This window comes from Dipteris shenzhenensis, chromosome 32 (assembly GCF_047967505.1).
Source record: "Dipteris shenzhenensis isolate YYH24624 ecotype China chromosome 32, Dip_SZ_1.0, whole genome shotgun sequence".
NCBI classification, from domain to species: Eukaryota; Viridiplantae; Streptophyta; class Polypodiopsida; order Gleicheniales; family Dipteridaceae; genus Dipteris; species Dipteris shenzhenensis.
In genome coordinates this window covers 14,372,888-14,395,501 of record NC_141627.1, presented here as the reverse complement: position 1 = coordinate 14,395,501, position 22,614 = coordinate 14,372,888, and the positions used below count along the sequence as shown (strand labels likewise).

Genomic DNA, 22,614 nt, shown 5'->3' with positions numbered 1-22,614 from the left:
ACTCTCCAAGGATTCCCACAATTTCATACACCAAGGCACTTAAGCACAAATTCATTGACTTACAGCCAACACTTGGCTTAAAAAATGCACAACACCCGAGCAATGATTTGCACTCAATCTGCAGCTCAAAACTATTCCAAATGCATTGACACCTGTGCAATGCAATCTACAAGACACTTGCGCAATGCTATCTACAAGAACAACCTAGGAGAGGCTGAAAATGAGCTTATGCAAGGATCTCTAGATGGGGCAAGAGCAAAATCTGAACCACCAAGCTGAATCCGGAGCTGGAGAGGCAATGGGCACTCTGGAGAGTTCAATGTGAGCTGCAAGTTCGAGATGCAAGCTGTCCCAGAGGCTGAATGCGAGCTGGCTGGAGGCGAGCTATACGGACAGCAAGTTTGTACAGTACGGGTTGTATGGTCAGGCTGTATGGCTGCACGGATGTCAAGTCAGACTGTACGGATGGCGAAATAGGCTCCCAGGACGTAGCTGCATGTTGGAACCGTACGGATGTACAAAAATCAGTCCGTATTGATTGTACGGACAGCTAGAAGCAGGCTGTACAACTTGTTTCGTGGCTGTTGTACGGCAGTAAGAGCTCGAGTTGATGGTGAGGCAAGCGAGAGCTGGTCCGGGAGCTGTACGGCCACCAATGTGCACCAAACGAGTGTGGGTGAGCTCGAGAGTAGCAGCTTGCAAGCAGAACTCACTTCTCCGCGACAAAAGTGTAACAAGAGCATGCGGGAGACCGGGAAGCAAGTAGGCAGGCTGAAGCAACTAGCTCTGATACCACATGTAGGAACAAGAATGGAGAAGGATTGTGAGCACAAGAGAACAAGAAGTCCAAAATATACTAAGTCCTAGTCTATCCTACACCACCATATCATTGTATATATCTCTACAGTCTCTGCACCTCCTTCTTAGCACATGGATGTGTAGTCATGTCATCTGTTTTTTTTTGGGGCTATGCCGCTTAGCTTGGTTCAATTCTCAGCTAGAGGTTTTTGTATCCAATTGGCTTGTTACTTCTTAGGGGAGGTTTATGTTGGCGTACTACCATGTTCCGTTCATGGGAACTACTCGTTGTAATATAAAGTTGCATTGATTTCACCGCCAAAAAAAAAAGTGTGTGATCTTCTACTATTTTTTACTTTTATTGTACTAGCTGCTTTTCACTGAGAGCAGCTATGATGGTCTTGTTTATCTTCTTCTAGTTTATGACTAGTAGCTGTCTCAATTTGGGAAAGCTCCTTTGCCCTTGCTATGCATAAAATGAGTGTCCTAAAATGGCACCAAAAAGAGCAAACAAACCGATAGTAAGATAATCGGGCTGCTGCTCCTCCCCCTCTAGCTGCCCTCTCCCCTCAACCCCTCCCCCTCAGCCCTCCCCTCCCTCTCTCAGCCCTCCCCCTCAGCCCCTCCCCCCCCTCTCAGCCCTCCCTTCCCCTGCCTCCCTTCCCTCCCTTCCCCGCCTCCCCCTCCTGGCCTCTCCCTCCACGCCCCCTCTCCTCCTCTACCCGCCTCCCTCCTCCCTGCCTCCTCTTCCTCTCTACTCGCCTCCTTTCCCCCTCCTCCCTTCCCTCCCTTCCCCACCTCCCCCTCCCGGCCGCTCGCTCCCCGCCTCCCCCCTCCCCGTTCCGCCTCCTCCCCTCCCATCTCTCTCCTCTCAACCTCCCCCCTTTCTGCCTCCTCCCTCCTCTTTGCCTCCCCCGTCTCCGCCTCCTCCCTCCTCTCCGCCTCCTCCTCCGGCTGCCTTCTCCTTCCCGGAAGCCCCTCAGCCCTTCTCCCTCCTCGCCTCCTCCTCCCCGCTGCCTCTTCCCTCCTAGTAGCTCTCCCCCGCCTCCTCCCTTCCTACCTCCTCCTCCCGGCTACCTCCTCCTTCCTGGCAGCCCTCCCTCTCTTCCTCCTACTCCTCCTCTCTTGAGCCACCTCCTCCCTCTCCTCCTCATCCCCCCCTCCTCCTCCTCCTCCTCCTCCTCAACCCACCCTCCACTGTCTTCCTTCCCGACCAGCTTAGTGCAGAAGGAACTTCTTTGTGTTTGAGTCGGCCTCGCCCTCCTCGATTGGTGATGGCTTTGTCATCAACCAATGTTCATCCACTCTCACCAGCCGTGAAAACAATGACTTTTTTAAAAGATGAGTTGCGGTAGCTTAAAAAAGATGCAAAGCAAAAGCATTCGACATCAATCTTTGCTCGCATCCATGGGTCCCACCCTTCCAGATTATATTGCATGCTCTCCACTCTACCTGGAGACCTCTCAGGGTACCTCACATATGTTCATCTGCTTGGGCGAGGATTCTTCCAGGTTGTTTTTTACTCCTCGGAGGTAGCAGGTACAGTGTTTCAAGCTAGTCCGTTAGCACTGAGCTCTAGGAGGATCTATTTGACCCCTTGCTTGTTGGGGTTTGATCCTGCTGAGGAGGATAGTTGGACGACGTCACTCTTCATCAAATTTTCAGGCTTTTCTCAGGTGTACCATCAACTTTTGCATTCCATTGGATCTGCCTTTGGGATGGTTACCGAGATCCCCCCTGTACCTGGGATGCCTTCCTTAGCAGCAGAGGCAACTAGGTTGGATAGGGTACCGTGTGTTAGGGTCATTGCCTCTGATCCTAACATCTCGGATGACCACATCATGATTCAGCATCCATATGGCTCCTTCTTCAAGCAGAGAGTCTATATTCCAGGGATACAAGATCAATGTAGGATTTACAAGACCCTTGGGCACTTTGCTAGAGATTGTCTAACGAAAAGAAAGAAGAAAAGACCTAAAAGATCCACGAGTGCGCCTCATAGCTGCACCCGACCTGAAACTTCCTAACGACCAGCTCCTACTTCTTCCTGCGTTGCTGGACCTTGACTTCACAGCTAGGACCATCAGCCTCTCGTCCTGGTACTTCTTCATCACAGCCAGGACCTTCAACCTCTCGTCTTGGTACTTCTTCAACATGGATAGAATAGTCAGCACATCCTGTTTCTATCCTCTCCCGTTAGGTGTGAAGAGATCTAGTAGCTAGCTAGGAACGGAATTGAAATGTGGAAAGCATAATGAAAAGCAAAATGGAAAGAAAAATGAAAGAACAAGTGCTAGGCAATGATAACCAAAATACTCACATGATAAAAGCTTGATGTTGACTGAAATATTAGACAATAGACAAGTACAACACTATATAGTGTGACACTAGACTCTAGAAAGCCATAGTGTGCATCAGGATTCCAGATGCCTTGTACATAGAGGAGGGCCTTACAGAGGTAGCCCTGCAGATATGGGTTTCTGATGTCCAGGGTGGGCAGCCATTGCCATCATAGGTAGCTGCTGCCCCTTCTGGTATTATCGACTTCTACCTCTCAGTTGCTCGTACCAGGAGACGAGATATTCTCAAACGTGAGATTGGTGTTCACCAGCAGTTGACAGCTTTCCAGAGGGAAGAGCAGAAACGGCCTTCAGATGCTTGGATTCAGGAGCGCCTCGCTACAGCAAGGGCTCATCAGCAGGTATTGCTTGATCAGAGAGCAGAGTATGCCTTTCATGCACAGTAGTCCTTCTGGATTCAAATGGGTGGCAGAGTCAATAAACACTTTTTCTCTACTCTTGGCCCTAGACATAGTAGAGAGAGTGTATCCCAACTTATTGACTCACATGGGGTTTTACAGACAGATCCTGATGATGTCTTGCGCATAGCTTCAGATTTTTATGCCGCCCTTCTTACTGCTGATCTTGAGACACGGGATAGAGAGGATGCTAGACAAGTTATTTGGCAGAGCATCCCTTTGTTGGTGAAACCAGATATGCATGTTTTGCTTGATGCACCTTTCACCAACACAGAGTTTAGGACTGCACTTTCAGCCCTTCACAAGGGCAAGTGCCCAGATTCGGATGGCCTTACCCCCTCTTTTTTCATTGCATTCTGGGATAAGATTGGAGACTACATTACTTCAGCCCTGTAGGGTGTTTGGGACTCTGGTGAGATGCCCGGGTCGCTTACAGAAGGTCTCATCCACCTTATCCCGAAAGGAGGTTGCAGAAATCTAGTGTCCCAATGGAGGCCTATCACACTTCTAGGGACTTGTTACAAAATTCTGGCCAAGGCAATCAGCCTCCGATTGCAGCCCCTTCTCCCAGATCGTATTCATGATACTCAGACGGGATTTGTGCATGGCAGAAGCATTTTTTATAACTTTTTCTCTTTCTGGGAAGCCTCAGAGTGGGCCATGCAGAGCGGCCAGAATCTAGCCATTCTACTTTTGGATTTTGAGAAAGCTTATGATAGAGTAGATTGGGGTTTTTTGGAGGGCACCCTTCTACGTTTTGGCTTTACTAATGCTTGGATCAGAGGTGTTTCCTCCTTGTACAGATCAGCCCATAGCCAGGTACATATTGGTGGGGTAAGGGGTGAGAGATTTCAGATTTTTGGATCAGTCCGTCAGGGATGCCCCCTTGCTCCTTTCCTTTTTTTGTTTGTGGCCGAAGCTATGAGTATCTATGTTAGATCTCAAGCTGACATCATTGGGCTGAGACTTCCCATTATAAGGGAAGAGGAGTTACTTGACAGTGAGTTGGCAGATGACACAGCAGTTTACTTGGATACCACTCCACAGACGCTCACTTCTTTCAGGACAGCATTGGATTTATTTTGTTTGGCAGCAGGGATGCAGATAAATTGGCATAAATCCAATGGCTTTTGGATCAATGATGTGGACACTCCAGTGTGGGGGCTTGACATAGGATTCACTTGGGTTCAAAGGGGTGTGCCTGTCAGGTATTTGGGCTGCCAGGTCGGCTTGGATATTTCTTCCACGCAGCAGTTTAATCCCGTGTTGGAGAGCATCAAGAGGAAGCTTCTTTTTTGGAGCTCAGCCAAGCTGGATCTTGCCTCTAGAGTTGTGAAGGTCAACTAGATCCTCTTGGCCACGACCTGGTTTGTTTGTTCTTGCTGGTGCTATTCTAGGGACTGCATCACTCAGCTCAAGAGACCGATCAAAAATTTTCTTTGGAGTGGGCTTGATGGCACAGCAGATACCTTAGCCAGGGTGGCTTGGGAGACCCTCATCCTCCCTATACAAGAAGGGGGTCTCAATAATATTGATCTAGATTTACAATGCAGAGCTTTACTATGCAATATAGTGGTGCGGGGACTTATGCCAGGGCAGGAATCGTGGAAGGCCTTTCTTATTAGCAACATACAGAGGTGCACACCTTATTCAAGAGGAGACTGGATGAGTAGTATTAGGTGGATCTTCACCACAGCACACCTCAGATCACCTTCGTTCCCTCTCCTGGTTGCCATTCTGAAAGCATGGGCCAATTTCAGAAGCACTCTTCGGAGGATTCCTCCTTCCTCTCGTGAAGAGATTGAACCCATCATGTGGAATGACAGTATTTTAGATGATCATGGCAGACCACTTGGTGCTTCACTCTACATGCAGTGGTCCAAGTGGGAGAGGGGACCTGCATCATCTTTGGGATTTTGGAAAGCTTTCCGCAGGCTTCCAGAGGAGACCAAGTCTCAGTTGACAGGACATCTCAGAGGGAGTGCAAGGAGGATCTTGTAGATTGAGGCAGCCCTTCCAGAGGAGTGGATAGACACAGATGATATGCCACTCACTTGCTCCACTTGGGCAGGTACTTTTACGAGAGGCGGTGTTTCACTTCAGGTTTTGGCCTTTCGAGATGCACAGGAGGATGCTTTAGTTTTTACTGTGCAAGATGGTGGCAGATTGCTCAAATCCACAGAGGACATCTTGCTTGAGTCTACTTCTCAGCCTATCAGGGTTGTAGGTCTTTTGGTGCAGGGATCAGATTCAAAGTGGTTCCTCGACCCAGACCCCCGGCTACTCTCCACCAGGTCTTGGAGGCTTTGGCTCTACGGGGCAGTTTCCATTAGATATTTGCAGTGGGACCCTGGAGAGTGGAAGTGGATTGACGTAGGGCATCGAGAGAAGAGCATCCCCTTCTTTCGTTACATGATCAGTTTTCTAATAGATTTCAGCTTAGTAGTAAAGGTTGGAGACCTTCCAGAGTTCCTTATTGGAAGACATTTGATATCACTGCGGATCTGCAGAGGTGCTTCTGGAGATGACTCTGGAAATCCCACAGGAATAGAAAGATCACTCTCTTCTTTTGGCTTTCAATCCATGGTGGGATTGCAGTGAACCTTTGGAGATCCAGGTTCGGAGCCGACCCTACTTGCCCTCATTGCCTCTCTGCTTCGGAGACTATTCAGCATTGTTTATGGGATTGCAGACAGGCGAGAATGATTTGGATGGGGGTAGCCAGGATTTTCAGTCACTTTGCCCACTCCCCATTCTTTATGACATGGGGCTCAGTGGCTTGGCTTTCTCTTACAGGGCCTCAGGTATTCTATGAGAGACTTGACTCCTCTCGGGCCTTTTTGGTTGGACGTCATCAGATAGAGTCCTGTTCGTTGGATGTGGTACCACACCTTCCTTTTACAGATGTATATGCCTCTGTGAATACTTCTTGGGAGATTTTAGCAAGCATAGCATCCTGGCATATCTGGAGAGCCAGATGCATAGAGGCTATGGAGGGTACTCAGGTTCATCCCTCGCACACTTTGGCTAGTATCTGGACAGACACCGTACATACTTTTTTTTTTTTTCAAGAAAGAGACTTCTATTAAGTAAGAGAAAAAACCCACGAGAGCAAGCTCAAAGGGGAATACATCATGAAATCATGAGGATAAATAAAAAACCCCCTCAGAGTGAGGTGGAAAACAACCAAGGCTGAGGCTGAAAGTGCCACCTCAACCCTGTAGTAGTCTCAACCCTGTAGTCCGTACATTCTCCTTTCTTCTCTGAGACTACTACAGGGTTGAAGTGGCACTTTCAGCCTCATCCTTGGTTGTTTTCCACCTCACTTTGAGGGGGTTTTATTTATCGTGTTGTATTTCCGCTCAGAGCTTGCTCTAGCGAGTTTCTTTCTTAGTTAATAGAAGTCTCTTTTTTGCAAAAAAAAAAAGAGAAGAAAGCCATAGTGTATATGGGATGACTCCCAATATGACACGTGGCATGTCTAGGACTCACTAGACTATAAAACACACCTAGAACACTCATTTTAGACTCACTTTGGCTTCATATTCCAACACCCCCCCATGAAGACAAGGTGAGAGACTATTGGAATGGAACCAAGAATAGAACATGACAATGACGGTCTAAGGTGAGGGACTATTGGAATGGAACCAAGAACAGAACATGATAGTGATGGTCATCAAACTGTGCACCCTATGTAACTCAGAGGCTAAAGTTTGAGCGTGTTTAGAGGTTGATCTAAGCACTCTCATGGCTTGAGACTCAACATGCTCAGAGGCTCACGTCATAGCATGGCTACATGACCAGCTCATAGGTCTAGGAATACACCAATATCCTGGAACTCGACCAGGCCTGATAACGAGACCTATCAAAGCCAATACATGGCTCCCACAATACATCCCCCTCTAAACCTATCAAAGCCAATACATGGCTCCCACAGTACATCCCCCCTTGGCTTCATAACAAAACATGTTAGGAAGACACAAACCAAAATAGGAAAACCAATACATCTTTTTAGGAGGACTATCCAAGGCAGAGGACCTTTAGACTCAATGAAAACCAAACACTCAATACATATCATTTTAGGGGGACTACCCAGGGCAGAGGACCCGAAAATACATCAAGCTGTAGGAAAAAAAATAGATCTCTTATGATAAGAGATATCCTCCAAGTAGCCACTGCACATGTGTGCACATCCTTGCGATACGGGAATGCCCCAAAATATGTGTCGGTGAAGTCCATGGGTAGCTACATGGAGCAATTACATGATGACTCTCAAAATGCCGGAAGGAGAGTTACCAATGTCGAAGTAGAAGCCTTAGGTACCACAACCAATCAGGAAGTCAATCAATGCAAAGTACCTCAGCCACCGAGCGAATAAGCAATGTTGAAGAAGTCAATTGTTGATGTAGAGTGGTCTACATCAAGCTGGATGTAATGCACTAATCAGAGAGATCACTGTAGTGGAGTGTGTCGAAGTAGTATTGGAGAACTCACATCTAGCTAAGGAAGTCTTCACCAAAGTTTGGAGTAGTCACATGAAGGAGTCACCGCAATGTAATGTCAGTAGCTCACATCAAGTGATGGGCAGTGAAAAGAGAGGCAGCGTGGACAGCAAGTGTAACTATGGAAAGATCACCTTAATAAGTTCTTCATGAGCTGGAGCAAGTTGGAACTTCTTCATGGCAGACAGAAGTAGAAGGATAGCAGCTCCAGGAGAATGACGGGCATAATATGGGCACCAACTTGCGGGCAACAGCTCCAAGAGAATGTCGGGCAGAAGGATCAAATTGCGGGCTGGAGCAGAGGTCAACGATGAAGAGGATGGACAACTCCACTTGAGCTGGCTGCATCATGCTTGGGCTGTCAAATCAATTTCATGGAGAAGAGAGCTCAAGGAAGGAGAGAAGAGGGCAGCCTTCAAAGCAGGAGGAGGTAGAGTAGCTTCATTGGCCTCCCTCACCTCAACCTCTTGGAAGGGAAAGGGAAAGAGAGAGCAGGGCTAGGAACATGGCTCTGATACCACATGAAGAGATCTAGTAGCTAGCTAGGAACAGAATGGAAATGTGGAAAGCATAATGAAAATCAAAATGGAAGGGAAAATGAAAGAACAAGTGCTAGGCAATGATAACCAAAATACTCACATGATATAAAGCTTGATGTTGACTGATATATTAGACAATAGACAAGTACAACACTATATAGTGTGACACTAGACTCTAGAAAGCCATAGTGTATATGGGATAACTCCCAATATGACACGTGGCATGTCTAGGTTTCACTAGACTATAAAACACACCTAGAACACTCACTTTGGCTTCATATTCCAACAAGGTGCCTGTCAAATTCAATCTCTTCACCCATGAAGAGATTGAAAGGCAGCCTATCATGTGGAATGACAGGATTTCGGATGAGCTTGGCAGACCACTTGGAGCTTCTCCTTACATGCAGTGGCCAAGATGGGAGAGGGGCCCTGCATCTACAGTGGGAGCATGGAAAGCCTTCAGGAAGCTTCCTGCAGACCAACAGGCCCAGATGGTTCTTAATCTCAGAGGGAGTGCATGGCTCTCTTTCACAGTGGTACTTGGATCCTGACCCGCTTCTCCTCGCCCCTGGCTCATGGAGGCTGTGGCTCTATGGAGGTGTCCCAATTAAGTTTTTGCAGTGGGACCCTGGGGAATGGGAATGGATAGATGAAGGGCACCGAGAGAAGGGCACCCCCTTCTTTCGTTACACGGTCAGTAATGCCAGGAAATTCCAGCTCAGCTGTAGGGGAGGCCCACCAGAGCTCATCATTGGAAGAACTTTCAGATTCCTGCTGACTTGCAGAATTTTTTTTGGCAGAGACTCTGGAAATCCCATCGGAATAGAAAAATCACTCTCTTCTTTTGGCTTTCTATTCATGGTGGGATAGCAGTAAACCATTGGAGGTCCAAGTTCGGAGCTGACCCTTCTTGCCCTTGCTGCCTTTCTGCTTTGGAGACAATACAGCACTGCCTTTGGGATTGCAAATAGGCGAGAATCATATGGAAGGGGATTGCAAGACTTTTCAGCACTTTAGTTCGCCTACCTTTCTATATGACTTGGGGATCAGTGGCTTGGCTTTCTATTCATGGTGGGATAGCAGTAAACCATTGGAGGTCCAAGTTCGGAGCTGACCCTTCTTGCCCTCGCTGCCTTTCTGCTTTGGAGACAATACAGCACTGCCTTTCGGATTGCAGACAGGCGAGAATCATATGGAAGGGGATTGCAAGACTTTTCAGCACTTTAGTTCGCCTACCTTTCTATATGACCTGGGGATCAGTGGCTTGGCTTACTCTTTCAAAGCCCCAGGTATTTTTTGAGAGACTTGATTCCTCTTGGGCTCTTCACATCCGACGACACCTTGTGGAGTCGTGCTCTCTAGAGGATGTTCCGGCCACTCTTTTCAGGGCTGCTCACTCCTTGGTCGACTCTCCATGGGAGATCCTAGCTAGCATTGCAACATGGCACATTTGGAGAGCCAGATGCACTGAGGCTTTGGAGGGTTCTCAGGTTCACGCTTCTCAGATCTTGGCCAGTACTTGACAGATACGATACACACTCTGATGGCCATTTGGGCGACCATGCAAGGATCATCTCGAGTAGCCTCCTCCAGGACAGTTACTTTTCTCAGAGATTGGAGAGACTCTCCCTTCTTTGCTGAGACTTCTACAGGGTTGAGATGGCATTTTCAGCCTCAGCCTTGGTTTCTTTCTACCTCATTCCTCTGAGGTGTTTTTTATTACATGCTTAGCATGGTGTATTTCTGCACAGAGCTTGCTCTAGCGGGTTTCTTTCTTACTTAATAGAAGTCTCTTTTTTGAAAAAAAAATAAAAAATTTAGAGAGTAGACATTCTTGTCCTGGTTCCATGTAGACATGAGGCTGCTCATGCAGATGAGACTGCTCCTGCCCCTTTAGGTGTTCATGTGTAGGAGCGCTCACCTAGGGAGATTCTTATGGCAGAGACCCATGTCTTATTTAAGAATAATGCCAAAGTCGTGGGGGCCGAGGTCATGTAGCACCATGTCGAGTCATGCAGCACCCCCCTCCTTCTCTTGCACTTCCGTCTACACCTGATAGAGGTAAGGGGGTTATGGGTTCCACTCCATCCGCAGGGCTCCTTCGCACTCCTGCGCCAAAGGTGCTTCCCAAGAATTCATTTTCAATTCTGGCAGACTTGGTTGAGTTTGAGGCAGAGGAGGAATTTGTACCCTCTACGCTCGGGGAGCACATCTTTCCGACTTCCGTGGACAGAGTTTACCCCTCAGCAGGTGTGGGTGTGCTATATCCAGTTGACTTCTCTCCTCTTGATAGGAGGAACTTTTGTCAGGAGTGGGCTTTCTCCGCTACTAGGTCGGGTAGGATCTTCCATCCGGCCTCTTCCTCTCACAGATGAGGATTGTTAGTTAGAACATTCAGGACCTCGGGGGTGTACCTCACCACCGCCATAGGCAGCTGATTCGTAACCAACTTCATCCAGGTGTTACTAGGGGACCCATTGATATTCTTATGATGTAGGAACACAAATTGGATGTCAGGTCACCCGCCTTAGGAACCACGGGAGGTACTTGCATCTTAGTTTCTTCTTCTATACTCCCCTTGGTGATTGGACACGGGATCGTAGTCCCTTCTAGATCTTAGTGGATTATAATTTTTATTAGTGGGCATAAGGTTGGTCTTTCAAACCTTTATGCACCCAATTCTAGAGGGGATCGTGTCCTCCTATGTACGGAACTGCTCTCTTGGTCACATATTGCAGAGGCTTGGATTATAGGGGCGATTTCAACATGGTTGAAATGCCCTCAGACAAAAGTTGTGGTAGGGAATGTGGCATTCACTTCCTAGAGAGAGCAATGTGGGATGCCTTTCTTTTTCAGTATAGTGGCACGGATGCTTGGCATGATGATGCTTTTCACACTCAGCCACATTCTCTCATGTTTTCTTGGTCGAACAGGAGAGTGCAGATGCCCATACATGCACGGATTGACAGATTTTATGTAGATGATTGGGCTCTTGACACAGAGGTGGTACTGTTTGCATTGCAGCTGGGGTGTCTACTTCGGATCATTTTCCAGTGGTTTTGATGTTCTCATATCCTCATGTGAGAAGCGTCTCTGCCAATGTTAGGATTCCAGATTCCTTTTATGTAGAGGAGGGCCTTACAGAGACAGTGTTGAGGAATTAGGTATCTCATTTGCAAAGGGGATCGTGTCCTCCTATGGACGGAACTGCTCTCTTGGTCACATATTGCAGAGGCTTGGATTATAGGGGGTGATTTCAACATGGTCGAAATCGCCCCCTATAATCCAACAAGAGATTGCAGATGCCTATACATACACGTATTGACAAATTTTATGTGAATGATTGGGCTCTTGACAGAGGTGGTAGAGTTAGCATTGCAACTGGGGTGTCCACTTCATATCATTTTTCAGTGATTCTGATGGTTTTAGATTCTCATGTGAGGGGCCGCTTTGCCAATGTTAGGACTCCAGATGCCTTTTATACAGAGGAGGGCCTTACAGAGACAGTGTTGAGGACTTGGGTATGTCATATGCATGATGGGCAACTTTCTCCATCAGACTTAGCTGCAACTCTCTCTGGTATGAGCGACTTTTATCTTTCATTTGCTCGTAGTCAGACTTAGCTGCAACTCTCTCTGGTATGAGCGACTTTTATCTTTCATTTGCTCGTATTGTATCAGGGGGGTGAGATCCTCATGCATGAGATAAGTATCCGTCAGCAGTTGGCTGCCCTCTAGAGAGGGAGGAGCAGAAGAGGCCTACAGATGCTTGGATTCAGGAGCGCCTTGCTGCATCAAGGGCCCAGCACCAGTCACTTTTAGATCAGAGAGCAGAGTATGCCTTTCATGCTAGAGAGTCATTTTGGACTCAGACGGTAAGGTAGGGTCAACAAGTAGTTCTTCTCTACTCTTGGCCCTAGACATAGTAAGGAGAGCGTCTCACAGGTTGTTGACTCATGCGGAGTTCTTCAAATACATCCGGATGCCGTCTTGCAAGTTGCCACCAATTTTTATGCCTCCCTTCTTACAGTAGATCTTGACACTCAGGCCACAGTTGATGCCAGAGTAGTTATTTGGCAACAATTACCTGTGATGGTGACTGGGGATATGACTATCTCACTTGATGCACCCTTCGCCAACATAGAGTTCAGGAGTGCTCTCTCTGTCCTTCATAAGGGCAAGTGTCCTAGTTCAGATGAACTTAACCCCCTTATTTTTTATTACTTTTTGGGATCAGATTGGGGATCAACCCTGCAAGGTGTTTGGGACTTGGGTGAGATGCCAAACTCACTTACGGAGAGCCTCATTCATTTGATTCCGAAAGGGGGTGCAGGAATTTAGTGTCTCAATGGACACTGAGTACTTTGTTGGGTACTTTGTATAAAATCTTAGCAAAAGCTATCAGTCTTCGTCTGCAGCCCTTTTTGCCAGATCTTATCCATGATATGTAGACGGGCTTTGTGTATGGCAGGAGCATCTTTGGCAACATCTTCTCATTTTGGGAGGCTTCTGACTGGGCCATGCATAATGGCCATAGGCTGGCCATTCTACTCCTGGACTTTGAGGAAGCTTATGGCAGGATAGACTAGGGCTTTTTGGAGGTCACACTTAATGGCTTTGGTTTCTCAGATGCATGGATCAGAGGGGTGTCAGCCCTCTACAGATCAGGTTCTTATTGGTGGAGTCAAGGGGGACAGGTTTGAGATTACTAGATGAGTGCGTAAGGGATGCCCTCTAGCCCCCTTTCGGTTCTTATTTGTGGATGAAGCTATGTGCTATCACATTAGAGCTCAAGCTGATATTGTAGGGATCAAGCTTCCATTGAGGCGGGAGGATGCGCTCTTAGACACTGAGTTGGCACATGATACGGCTGCTTTTTTGGATGCCACTCCACAGACACTGACATCATTCACGACGGCATTGGATTTGTTTTGCATTGCTGCAGGTGCACACATTAATTAAAACAAATCCAATGGATTTTGGATCAGTGATGAGAACACTCTAGACCGGGGGAATGACATAGGGTTCACTTGGATTTAGAGGGGTGTCTCCGTCAGATATCTAGGATGCCAAGTTGGGGTGGGCATCTCTCCAGCACAGCAGTTTGCTCCCGTGTTGGAGAGTATTAGGAGGAAACTCATCTTTTGGAGTTCTGCCAGACTTGACCTTTTATCTAGAGTTGTGGTTGTGAACCAAGTATTATTGGCCACTGCCTGGTTTGTTTGCTCTTTTTGGCACAGGTCTAGAGGTTGTATTGCTCAACTCATGAGACCTATCAGGAACTTCCTATGGAGCGGTTTAGATGGCACCTCAGATGTTGTAGCCAAGGTGACTTCGGAGACCCTCATTCTCCCCACAGGAGAAGGAGGTCTCAATGTTATTTACCCGAACTTGTAGCATTCAATCTTGTACTCCATCTCAAGGGGGAGATTGGAGGGACAGCATTAGATGGATCTTTACTTCAGCCCATGTCAAATCTCCCCCTTCCCCTCTCATGGCTGCTATTCTGAAAGCTTGGGGCAGCTTTAGAAACACTCTTCGCAGAGTTCCACCCACCTCTCGTGAAGAAATTCACAGGCAGCCAGTCATGTGGAATGACTCGATATTGGATGACCATGGCAGGCCACTTGGAGTCACACTATATGGAGTGGTCTAGATGGGAGAGTGGACATGCTTCTACATGCCTGGCAGGCCTTTAGGAGACTTCCAGAGGACCAGAGACTCTTAGTAGTTAGCCACCTCATAGGGAGTGCAGTTAGGATACAGTAGATAGAGGCAGCCATTCCTACAAAGTGGATAGACACAGATGACTTGCCGATCACAAAGTCCACTTGGTGGGAAGCATTCTCAGGGACGGGCATTCCTTTACAGGTTATTGCCGTGCGGGATGCATATGAGGATACCCTAGTCTTTGATGTTCAGTTGGGAGGTAGACTTAACAAATCTTCTGATGATATTCTTTTGGAGGTTGCCTTTCAGCCTATCAGGATTGCAGGTTTTATGGAGTGGGGCACGGACTCATAGTGGTATCTTGACCCTGATCCTCTTTTGCTTGCATTGGGGTCTTGGAGACTCTGATTATATGGTGCTACCCCTATAAGGTTCCTACAGGGGGACCTAGGGGAGTGGGAATGTATTGATGAGGGGCACCAAGAGAAGAGCATCCCCTTCTTTCATTATACAGTCAGAAATGACAAAGATTTCAGCTTAGTAGTAGAGGTTGGAGGCCCTCCAGAGCCCCTCATTGGGATAGTTTTCAGATTTCTTCAATTGTGCAAAAAAACTTTTGGCATAGGCTCTAGAAATCCCTTAGGAATAGAAAGACCACTCTTTTCTTTTGGCTTTCTATTCATAGAGGGATTGCAATGAGCCTTGGAAATCCAGGTTTGGGGAGGACCCTACTTGTCCTCATTGCCACATAGCAGTTGAGTCAGTACAGCATTGCCTTTGGGAGTGCAGACAGGCGAGGACGATCTGGAAAGGTGTTGCTAGGATTTTCAGCATATTTCATACAACACCTTTCTATATGACCTGGGGTTCAGTAGCATGGTTATCTCTTACTGGCCCCTAGGTGTTCTTCGAGGGACATGATCTAGATCCAGCTTTCATTGTACGGCGACACTCAGTGGAGTCTTGTTCCCTCCAGGATGTTCCCTTTACTCCTTTTAGAGCTGCTCATGCCTCAGTAGACACATCATGGGAGATTCTGGCTAGCATTGCAGCTTGGCATATTTCGAGAGCCAGGTGTACATAGGCGATGGAGGGTACCCAGGTTCACCCCTCTCAGACTTTGGCCAGTATTTGGACCGACACAATACACACTCTGATGGCCATGTGGGCATGCATGCAGGGATCCTCCAGAGCAGCCACTGCCAGGAGAGTTACTTTTTTCAGAGTTTGGAGAGGATCTCGTTTCTTCTCTGAGTCTCCCTTAGGGTTGAGGTGGCATTTTCAGCCTCTGCCTTGGATTTTTATTAGCTCCTTTTGAGCGGTTTTTTTCCCTCATGCATAGCATGATGTATTCCCGCATTTGAGCTTGCTCTTTCAATCATACTTAATGGAGTAATTTTCTTGAAAAATAAATAAATTGTGAAAGCTATGAATGTACATTCTTCTTAATTAAAGGTTCTTTTATATATACAAAAGAGTGTGTGTGGTCTTTATATCATGCTCATAACTCTCGGATGCATGGACCCTCCTCTGTGGATATTTATCATTTCTTCCATTACTCCCTGCATCAGTCCCTTTAGGATGTGCACTTCGTGGGAGATCTTCCTGTGGCCCAGCTAGAGTTATTCTTTCATTGTTTGTAGTTTTGTTATACTAGTTGTTCTTCACTAGAGTAGCTATGATGGTCTTTTTTCACCTTTTTCTATTTTATGAGTAGTCTCACTTAGGGACATCTATGAATGTAAATTATTTTGAATGAATTTCTTTTACCAAAAAAAAAAGTGTGTGTGTGTGTGTTTTGAGGCTCTTGCATCATATCTCCAATCCTATGGAGTTGCCTCTTTACATGAATTTCTAAGAGCATGAACAGATATGGGGTGACATGACCTTGACAAAGGTGATCATGATTACTGGATATGAGGTCCATGTGGAACCCAAACCAATCTCTGATTGAAATTGTTCTCAAGTCACAACCCATTGAATTTTTGGGAATCAGGATAAAGGTAGTTATGAACAAAGATTGTATGGAGCTCTCATCTCTCCCTTGAAGAAGAAGATGACTCAAAGCTTGTCTCATCTCCTTCCAAATGCCATGAATACATCTAATGAATAGGGATTGAATGTGGGACCTATCTGAAGAGATCTAGTAGCTAGCTAGGAGCGGAATGGAAATGTGGAAAGCATAATGAAAAGCAAAATGGAAAGGAAAATAAAAGAACAAGTGCTAGGCAATGATAACCAAAATACTCACATGTAGATAGCTTGATGTTGACTGATATCAAAAGACTCAAGACAAGTACAATACTATATAGTGTGACACTAGACTCTAGAAAGCCATAGTGTATATGGGATAACTCCCAATATGACACGTGGCATGTCTAGGACTCACTAGACTATAAAACACCCCTTAGACACCTAGTACACTCATTTTTGACTCACTTTGGCTTCATATTCCAACACCCTCCCATGAAGGCAAGGTACTGGAATGGAACCAAGAACAGAACATGACAATGACGGTCATTAGAACTATGCATGCCGGTCTAGAACTAGACATGGTTCCCACACAATCTCAGAGGCAAGTGAGCATGGCTCAGAGGCTCTAGTGAGCATAACATAGAAATCTCATCTAGCATGGCTCAGAGGTTCATCATGCATGGATGCATGACCAACTCAGAGGTCTAGGAGACCAATGCACCAACATCTTGGAACTCTCAAGCCAGGCCTAATAAACAAATAGACTTATCAGAGCCAATACATATGGCTCTCACACAAAACCAGAGAGACTACTAGAATGGAACCAAGAACAGAACATGACAATGACGGTCATCAGAACTGTGCATGCCGGTCTAGAACTAGACATGGTTCCCACAAAATCTCAAAGGCAAGTGAGCATGGCTCAGAGGCTAGTGAGCATAATATAGAAATCTCATCTAGCATGGCTTAGAGGCTCATCATGCATGGATGCATGACCAACTCAAAGGTCTAGGAGACCAATGCACCAACATCCTGGAACTCTCAAGCCAGGCCTGATAAACAAATAGACCTATCAAAGCCAATACATATGGCTCCCACAGTACATCCCCCCTTGGCTTCATAACAAGACATGTTAGGAAGCCACACACCAAAAAAAAAGGAAAACCAATACATCTTTTTAGGAGGACTATCCAAGGCAGAGGACCTTTAGACTCAATGAAAACCAAACACTCAATACATATCATTTTGGGGGGACTACCCAGGGTAGAGGACCCCAAAATACATCAAGCTGTAGTAATAAAAAAATAGATCTCTTATGATAAGAGATGTCCTGCAAGCAGCCACTGCACACGTGTGTGCACATCCTTGCGAGACGATGACGATGTCGAAGAAGCGTTAGGCAAGAATGCCCCAAAATATGTGTCGGTGAAGTCCATGGGTAGCTACATGGAGCAATTACATGATGACTCTCAAAATGCAGGAAGGAGAGTCACCAATGTCGAAGTAGAAGCCTTAGGTACCACGACCAATCGGAAAGTCAATCAATGCGAAGTACCTCAGGCACCGATCGAATGAGCAATGTTGAAGAAGTCACTTAATGATGTAGAGTGGTCTACATCAAGGTCAATGTAATACACTAATCAGAGAGATCAGTATCAGATAACTCACATTTAGCTCGGGAAGTCTTCACCAAAGTTTGGATTAGTCACGTGACGGACTCACCGCAATGTAATGTCAAGAGCTCACATCAAGTTATGGGCAGAGAAGATAGAGGCAGCGTGGACAGCAACTCCAAGAGAATGACGGGCAGAATGCGGCCATGAACTTGCGGGCAGCAGCTCCAAGAGAATGTCGGGCAAAACGAGCAAATGGTGGGCTGGAGTAGAGGTCAATGATGAAGAGGATGGGCAGCTCCACGTTGAGCTGGTTGCATCATGCTTGGTTGTCAAATCATTGAGCTCCATAACAAAATTTGCGCGTAGAAACAAATTTCGTCACTTCTTGCAAGGGCTGTAACTTTTCACAGAAAGCTTGGATTGCAATGATGTAAAAACGAAATTTGTAGTACTCAAGATTCTGTACAACTTTGCTGAAGACACAAAGCTGTGATTCTACTTATAGCTCCGGATAGAAGTGTCACATCATCCGCAGGTCACAAAAAGATGTAGCTGAAGGAAGGAGAAGAGAGATGACAGATCATGGCGTGGAGAAGTGAGCTCAAGGAAGGAGAGAAGAGGGCAGCCTTCCAAGGAGGAGGAGTTAGAGTAGCTTCATTGACCTCCCTCACCTCAACCTCTTGGAAGGGAAAGGGAAAGAGAGAGCAGGGCTAGGAACATGGCTCTGATACCATATGAAGAGATCTAGTAGCTAGCTAGGAATGGAATGGAAATGTGGAAAGCATAATGAAAAGCAAAATGGAAAGAAAAATGAAAGAACAAGTGCTAGGCAATGATAACCAAAATACTCACATGTAGATAGCTTGATGTTGACTGATATCAAAAGACTCAAGACAAGTACAACACTATATAGTGTGACACTAGCCTCTAGAAAGCCATAGTGTATATGGGATAACTCCCAATATGACACGTGGCATGTCTAGGACTCACTAGACTATAAAACACCCCCTAGACACCTAGTACACTCATTTTTGACTCACTTTAGCTTCATATTCCAACACTATCTGCAAAGGAGGTTAGCCAATGAGAACTTGATCTAGGCCCCCATAATTGAATGGGGATCCAGCAACAGGGGTAAGTATGCGGGAGCTGCTCCCTCCTCTTTACCCAATGTCACTATAAAAAAAAATCATGGCTTGATGATATCATGAGTGCATTTAGATACTCTTGTAGATTCCATTTATAGTTTTGAGGATGTGTAGATATATTGTAATAATGTTGTCCGTTATAAGATCCACCACAATACATTAAATGCCTAGTTTTTGGCTTCCAAAGCAGGATTCCAAAGGCCATGGCAACAAAGAACTATGGCAAAGGTGAATTCAAAGCTTGATAGTTGCATGCAAGAGATGAGGTAGCATGGCGACGAAAAACATTAAAGTTGAAGGAGAAACAATGTGACGAGTTGTGGTCCGATTAAAAACTGATGGGAGATGTGGTAACATGTCTTGGTGACACATTTAATAAAGTTCTCTCATAATTATGTTATCCAATAAGTGCTATAATTTTTGCTTTATGTCTATGATTCAAAGGACGGTAACAAGGGTTCCTAAGATAGCCTTGAATGACTGATGTATGCAGTGAGAGAGGGTAACATACTCTGGTGGGAGCCATAGGAACTACAAAATACATGGTTACGTAGGTACATACTTTTTCCCGCCAAAATGGATTGGTTTATGGTGCCCTGGGTTATGGTGCACTTCTGAGGCATGTTCTTCCTCTTGTTTTCCAGATCCTGCCAATATCTTCTCTCTCGATATTCCCTATAGAGTATTATGCATATTTTTATTAAATTCAAATGTTGTATTTTGAACTATGTACAATTTAGACCACACTTGGATTTCAGCCCTACCCTTGGATTGGGTGGTTAGTGGATTGCAGGCCTTACGAGGTTAAGTATCCCACTTTAGGTCATAGGACTTCTAAGAGGTTCATATGGGGAGGTAGTTTTTTATGTTCGCCCTACGGGCAAGTTATCTAGGTCTAGGGATGAGGATATCCTTGTGGACATTACTTTTGGGCCTGTCAGGTGTTGGGTCATATGGAGCATCATTTATTGACTTCATGTTGGTATCTAGACCCTAACCATATTACATCCCCTTGGGTTCATGGAGGATTTGTCTCTATGGAGGTGTCCCCATAATGGATTTGCAGTGGAACCTTGGGGAGTGGAAGTGGGAGTGAATCGATGTAGGTGTTGGATGTGGTTGCCTTCACCATGGTGCATGCAAAATGGGGCCATGGAAAATACAAAGGATTCAAGGAGCTCCGCACTGGTTACATGTGTACAGAGGGGAATTTGATCCCATAAGTACTTGTGCCCTTGTGGTGACCTTGAATATATTAGACTTCTTAGCCCTCCACAGTCATCCCCTCCCGAAACTTTTTGGGGAGTTGTGGAGCTTTGTGGACGGCTATAGGGCGGGACTGGGGATCCTGCACTTGGCTCACATCAACGCTGTGCGTGCTAACATGGTATCAATTGGCGATGGCGACTATCACATTTGTTAATACGTGGCAGGCTGCACAAAAGTTAATGGAGTTTGGACACCTAGGTCTTTGTGCTTGTGCAGAGGTGTCGTGATTTGCACGGGTGGGCATTGAGTACGACTCACCGTGGAGCGTCGTGATTTGCAGTGATCTTCAAGTGTGGCATCCTTGATTGCGTGGTCTTCGAGGCACTTTGGGCAACTTGAATTTGTTGACCCCATGCGGTTTGTCCACGTGTTGTTGTTTGTTGTGCTGGTCTTAATTTGATTAGTGCTTGGATTTAATGCTTTGGGGTTTGTCCACAGGGGGGTGTTGGTGGATGTTGTGGCCTTCACCCTCGTGCATGCAAAATGGGGCCATGGAAAATACAAAGGATTCGAGGAGCTCCGGGCTATTGACACGTGTACAAAGGGAAATATGATCCCATAAGCACTTGTGCCCTTGTGGTAACCTTGAATATATTAGACTTCTTAGCCCTCCACGGGCATGCCCTCCCGGGACTTTTTGGGGAGTTGTGGAGCTTTGTGGGCGACTATGGGGCGGGACTGGTGGGGACCCCGTACCAGCTCACATCCAGGTGCCACGTGGCACACTCTGCGTGCTAACAATAGGAAATCAAAAGAAGAGCCTCCCTTTCTTTTGCTCTACGGCTAGTAATACCAAGAGGTTTCAGCTCAGACTTAAAGGCTAAAAGCCCACAAGAGCTCCTCATCAAGAGAATTTTTAGGTTTCTACTGACTTGCAACAATTCATTCTTTTCTTGGAGGGATTGCAGTGAACTAGGGGAGGTCAAGTTTGAGGCAGCCCCCACTTTTTTTCTTTGCCTTTCTACTAAAGATTCCATTCAGCATTGTCTATGGATAATGGGACTGGAGATAGGCAATGTGTGTCTGGTGGGGATTGCTAGTCTTTTGAGCCCATTTTTTCCTTGTGGCCTAGGGTTCTGTGGCTTGACTCTCTCTTACAGGGCCTCAAGTGAGAGGCATGAGTCTTCTTGGGCTCTTTTGTTTCAACGACATTTAGTTGAGTCATGCTCTATGGATGATGTTCCCACTTTCCTTACAGTCATGTACATGCCTCAGTGGATACTTTTTGGGAGAGTCAGACAAGCATTATAGTGTGGCATATTTGGAGATCTGGATGCACAAAGGGTTTTGGATGTCTCCCGTATCCACCCTTCTAGTATTTGGAAGGATACTATACAAAATTTGATGGCAATTTGGGTGAGCATGCAGGGGTCTTCCTGGTGGCTTCTACCGGAAGGACTGTTTTCCTTGGGGAGTAGAGTGGCTCCCATTTTTTCTTGGAGTCTATCACAGGGCTTAGTGGCAGCTTCAGCCTCAACCTTGGTGCTTTTTTAATTTTTGTCTCACGCTTCGCATGATGTATTTCTACCCCATGAGCATTGCTCTTGGGGTTTCTTTCATATGTCATAGAATTATTTTCATTGAAAAAGAAAAATATTACACTTGGATTCTATTCTCTAAATTTTATTATTGTTTGTGTTAGAAGACACGGAATTTTATCATCCTGTAGATTATGCTAGGTTGTCTTTTCTTAGTGTATTTGTTTTCACTGTTTTTGTTTTCACTGATTAGATTGTATGAATATCCTATTGTTTGGAATGGATTGACCTTTTTTTTCTCTCATCTTTATAGTTTTTTACTTTAGATGACAGATGATTTCGGTTTCTCAGTTTTCCTGATGGATAAGAGGTGACAATGTCATGGCTCTGGCAGATACTTGAAGCATTGACCAGGAAAAACTGTGAAGAAACTTTCTCCCTTGAAACGCTTGAGACCCTAGGAGACTCCTTCTTGAAGTATGCTGTCAGTCGGCATTTATTTGTGGTTCACAGTCAAAAACATGAAGGACAATTGACAAAGAAGCGCATATCCCAGACATCCAACTATCATCTATACAAGCTCGCTGTTGAGCATAAGATAACTGTAAGATTTCCTTAAATTTTTCAATTAACATTCTCAACCACAATCACATGGGAACAGAGAGATAGTACTTTATTATGTTGAATATGTAGAAAGCCAAATGTGGGATAGCATGACCATCATCCAGTGGAACCATTTAATTTAAGGTAAACTGACAAAGGCATATTAGAGATTGAAGGACATGCATATATTAGGTGAGAAAGATAGAGAATAGAAGAGAAACTGAAAGTGCAATTCAAAATTCTAGGCCTGGAAGGCAGAG

The 22,614-nt window shown here is 45.8% G+C and overlaps 1 protein-coding gene across 1 annotated transcript in view; it reads left to right on the top strand.

Moving 5' to 3' along the window:
• DCL2 (dicer-like 2) overlaps positions 1–22,614 on the top strand; it is a 361,432-nt gene that overhangs the window by 274,244 nt on the left and 64,574 nt on the right. Inside the window, exon 19 of the mRNA XM_087370403.1 lies at positions 22,146–22,355. Coding sequence (XP_087226529.1) covers positions 22,146–22,355 — 210 coding nt within the window. The remainder of the gene's footprint in view (positions 1–22,145; positions 22,356–22,614) is intronic.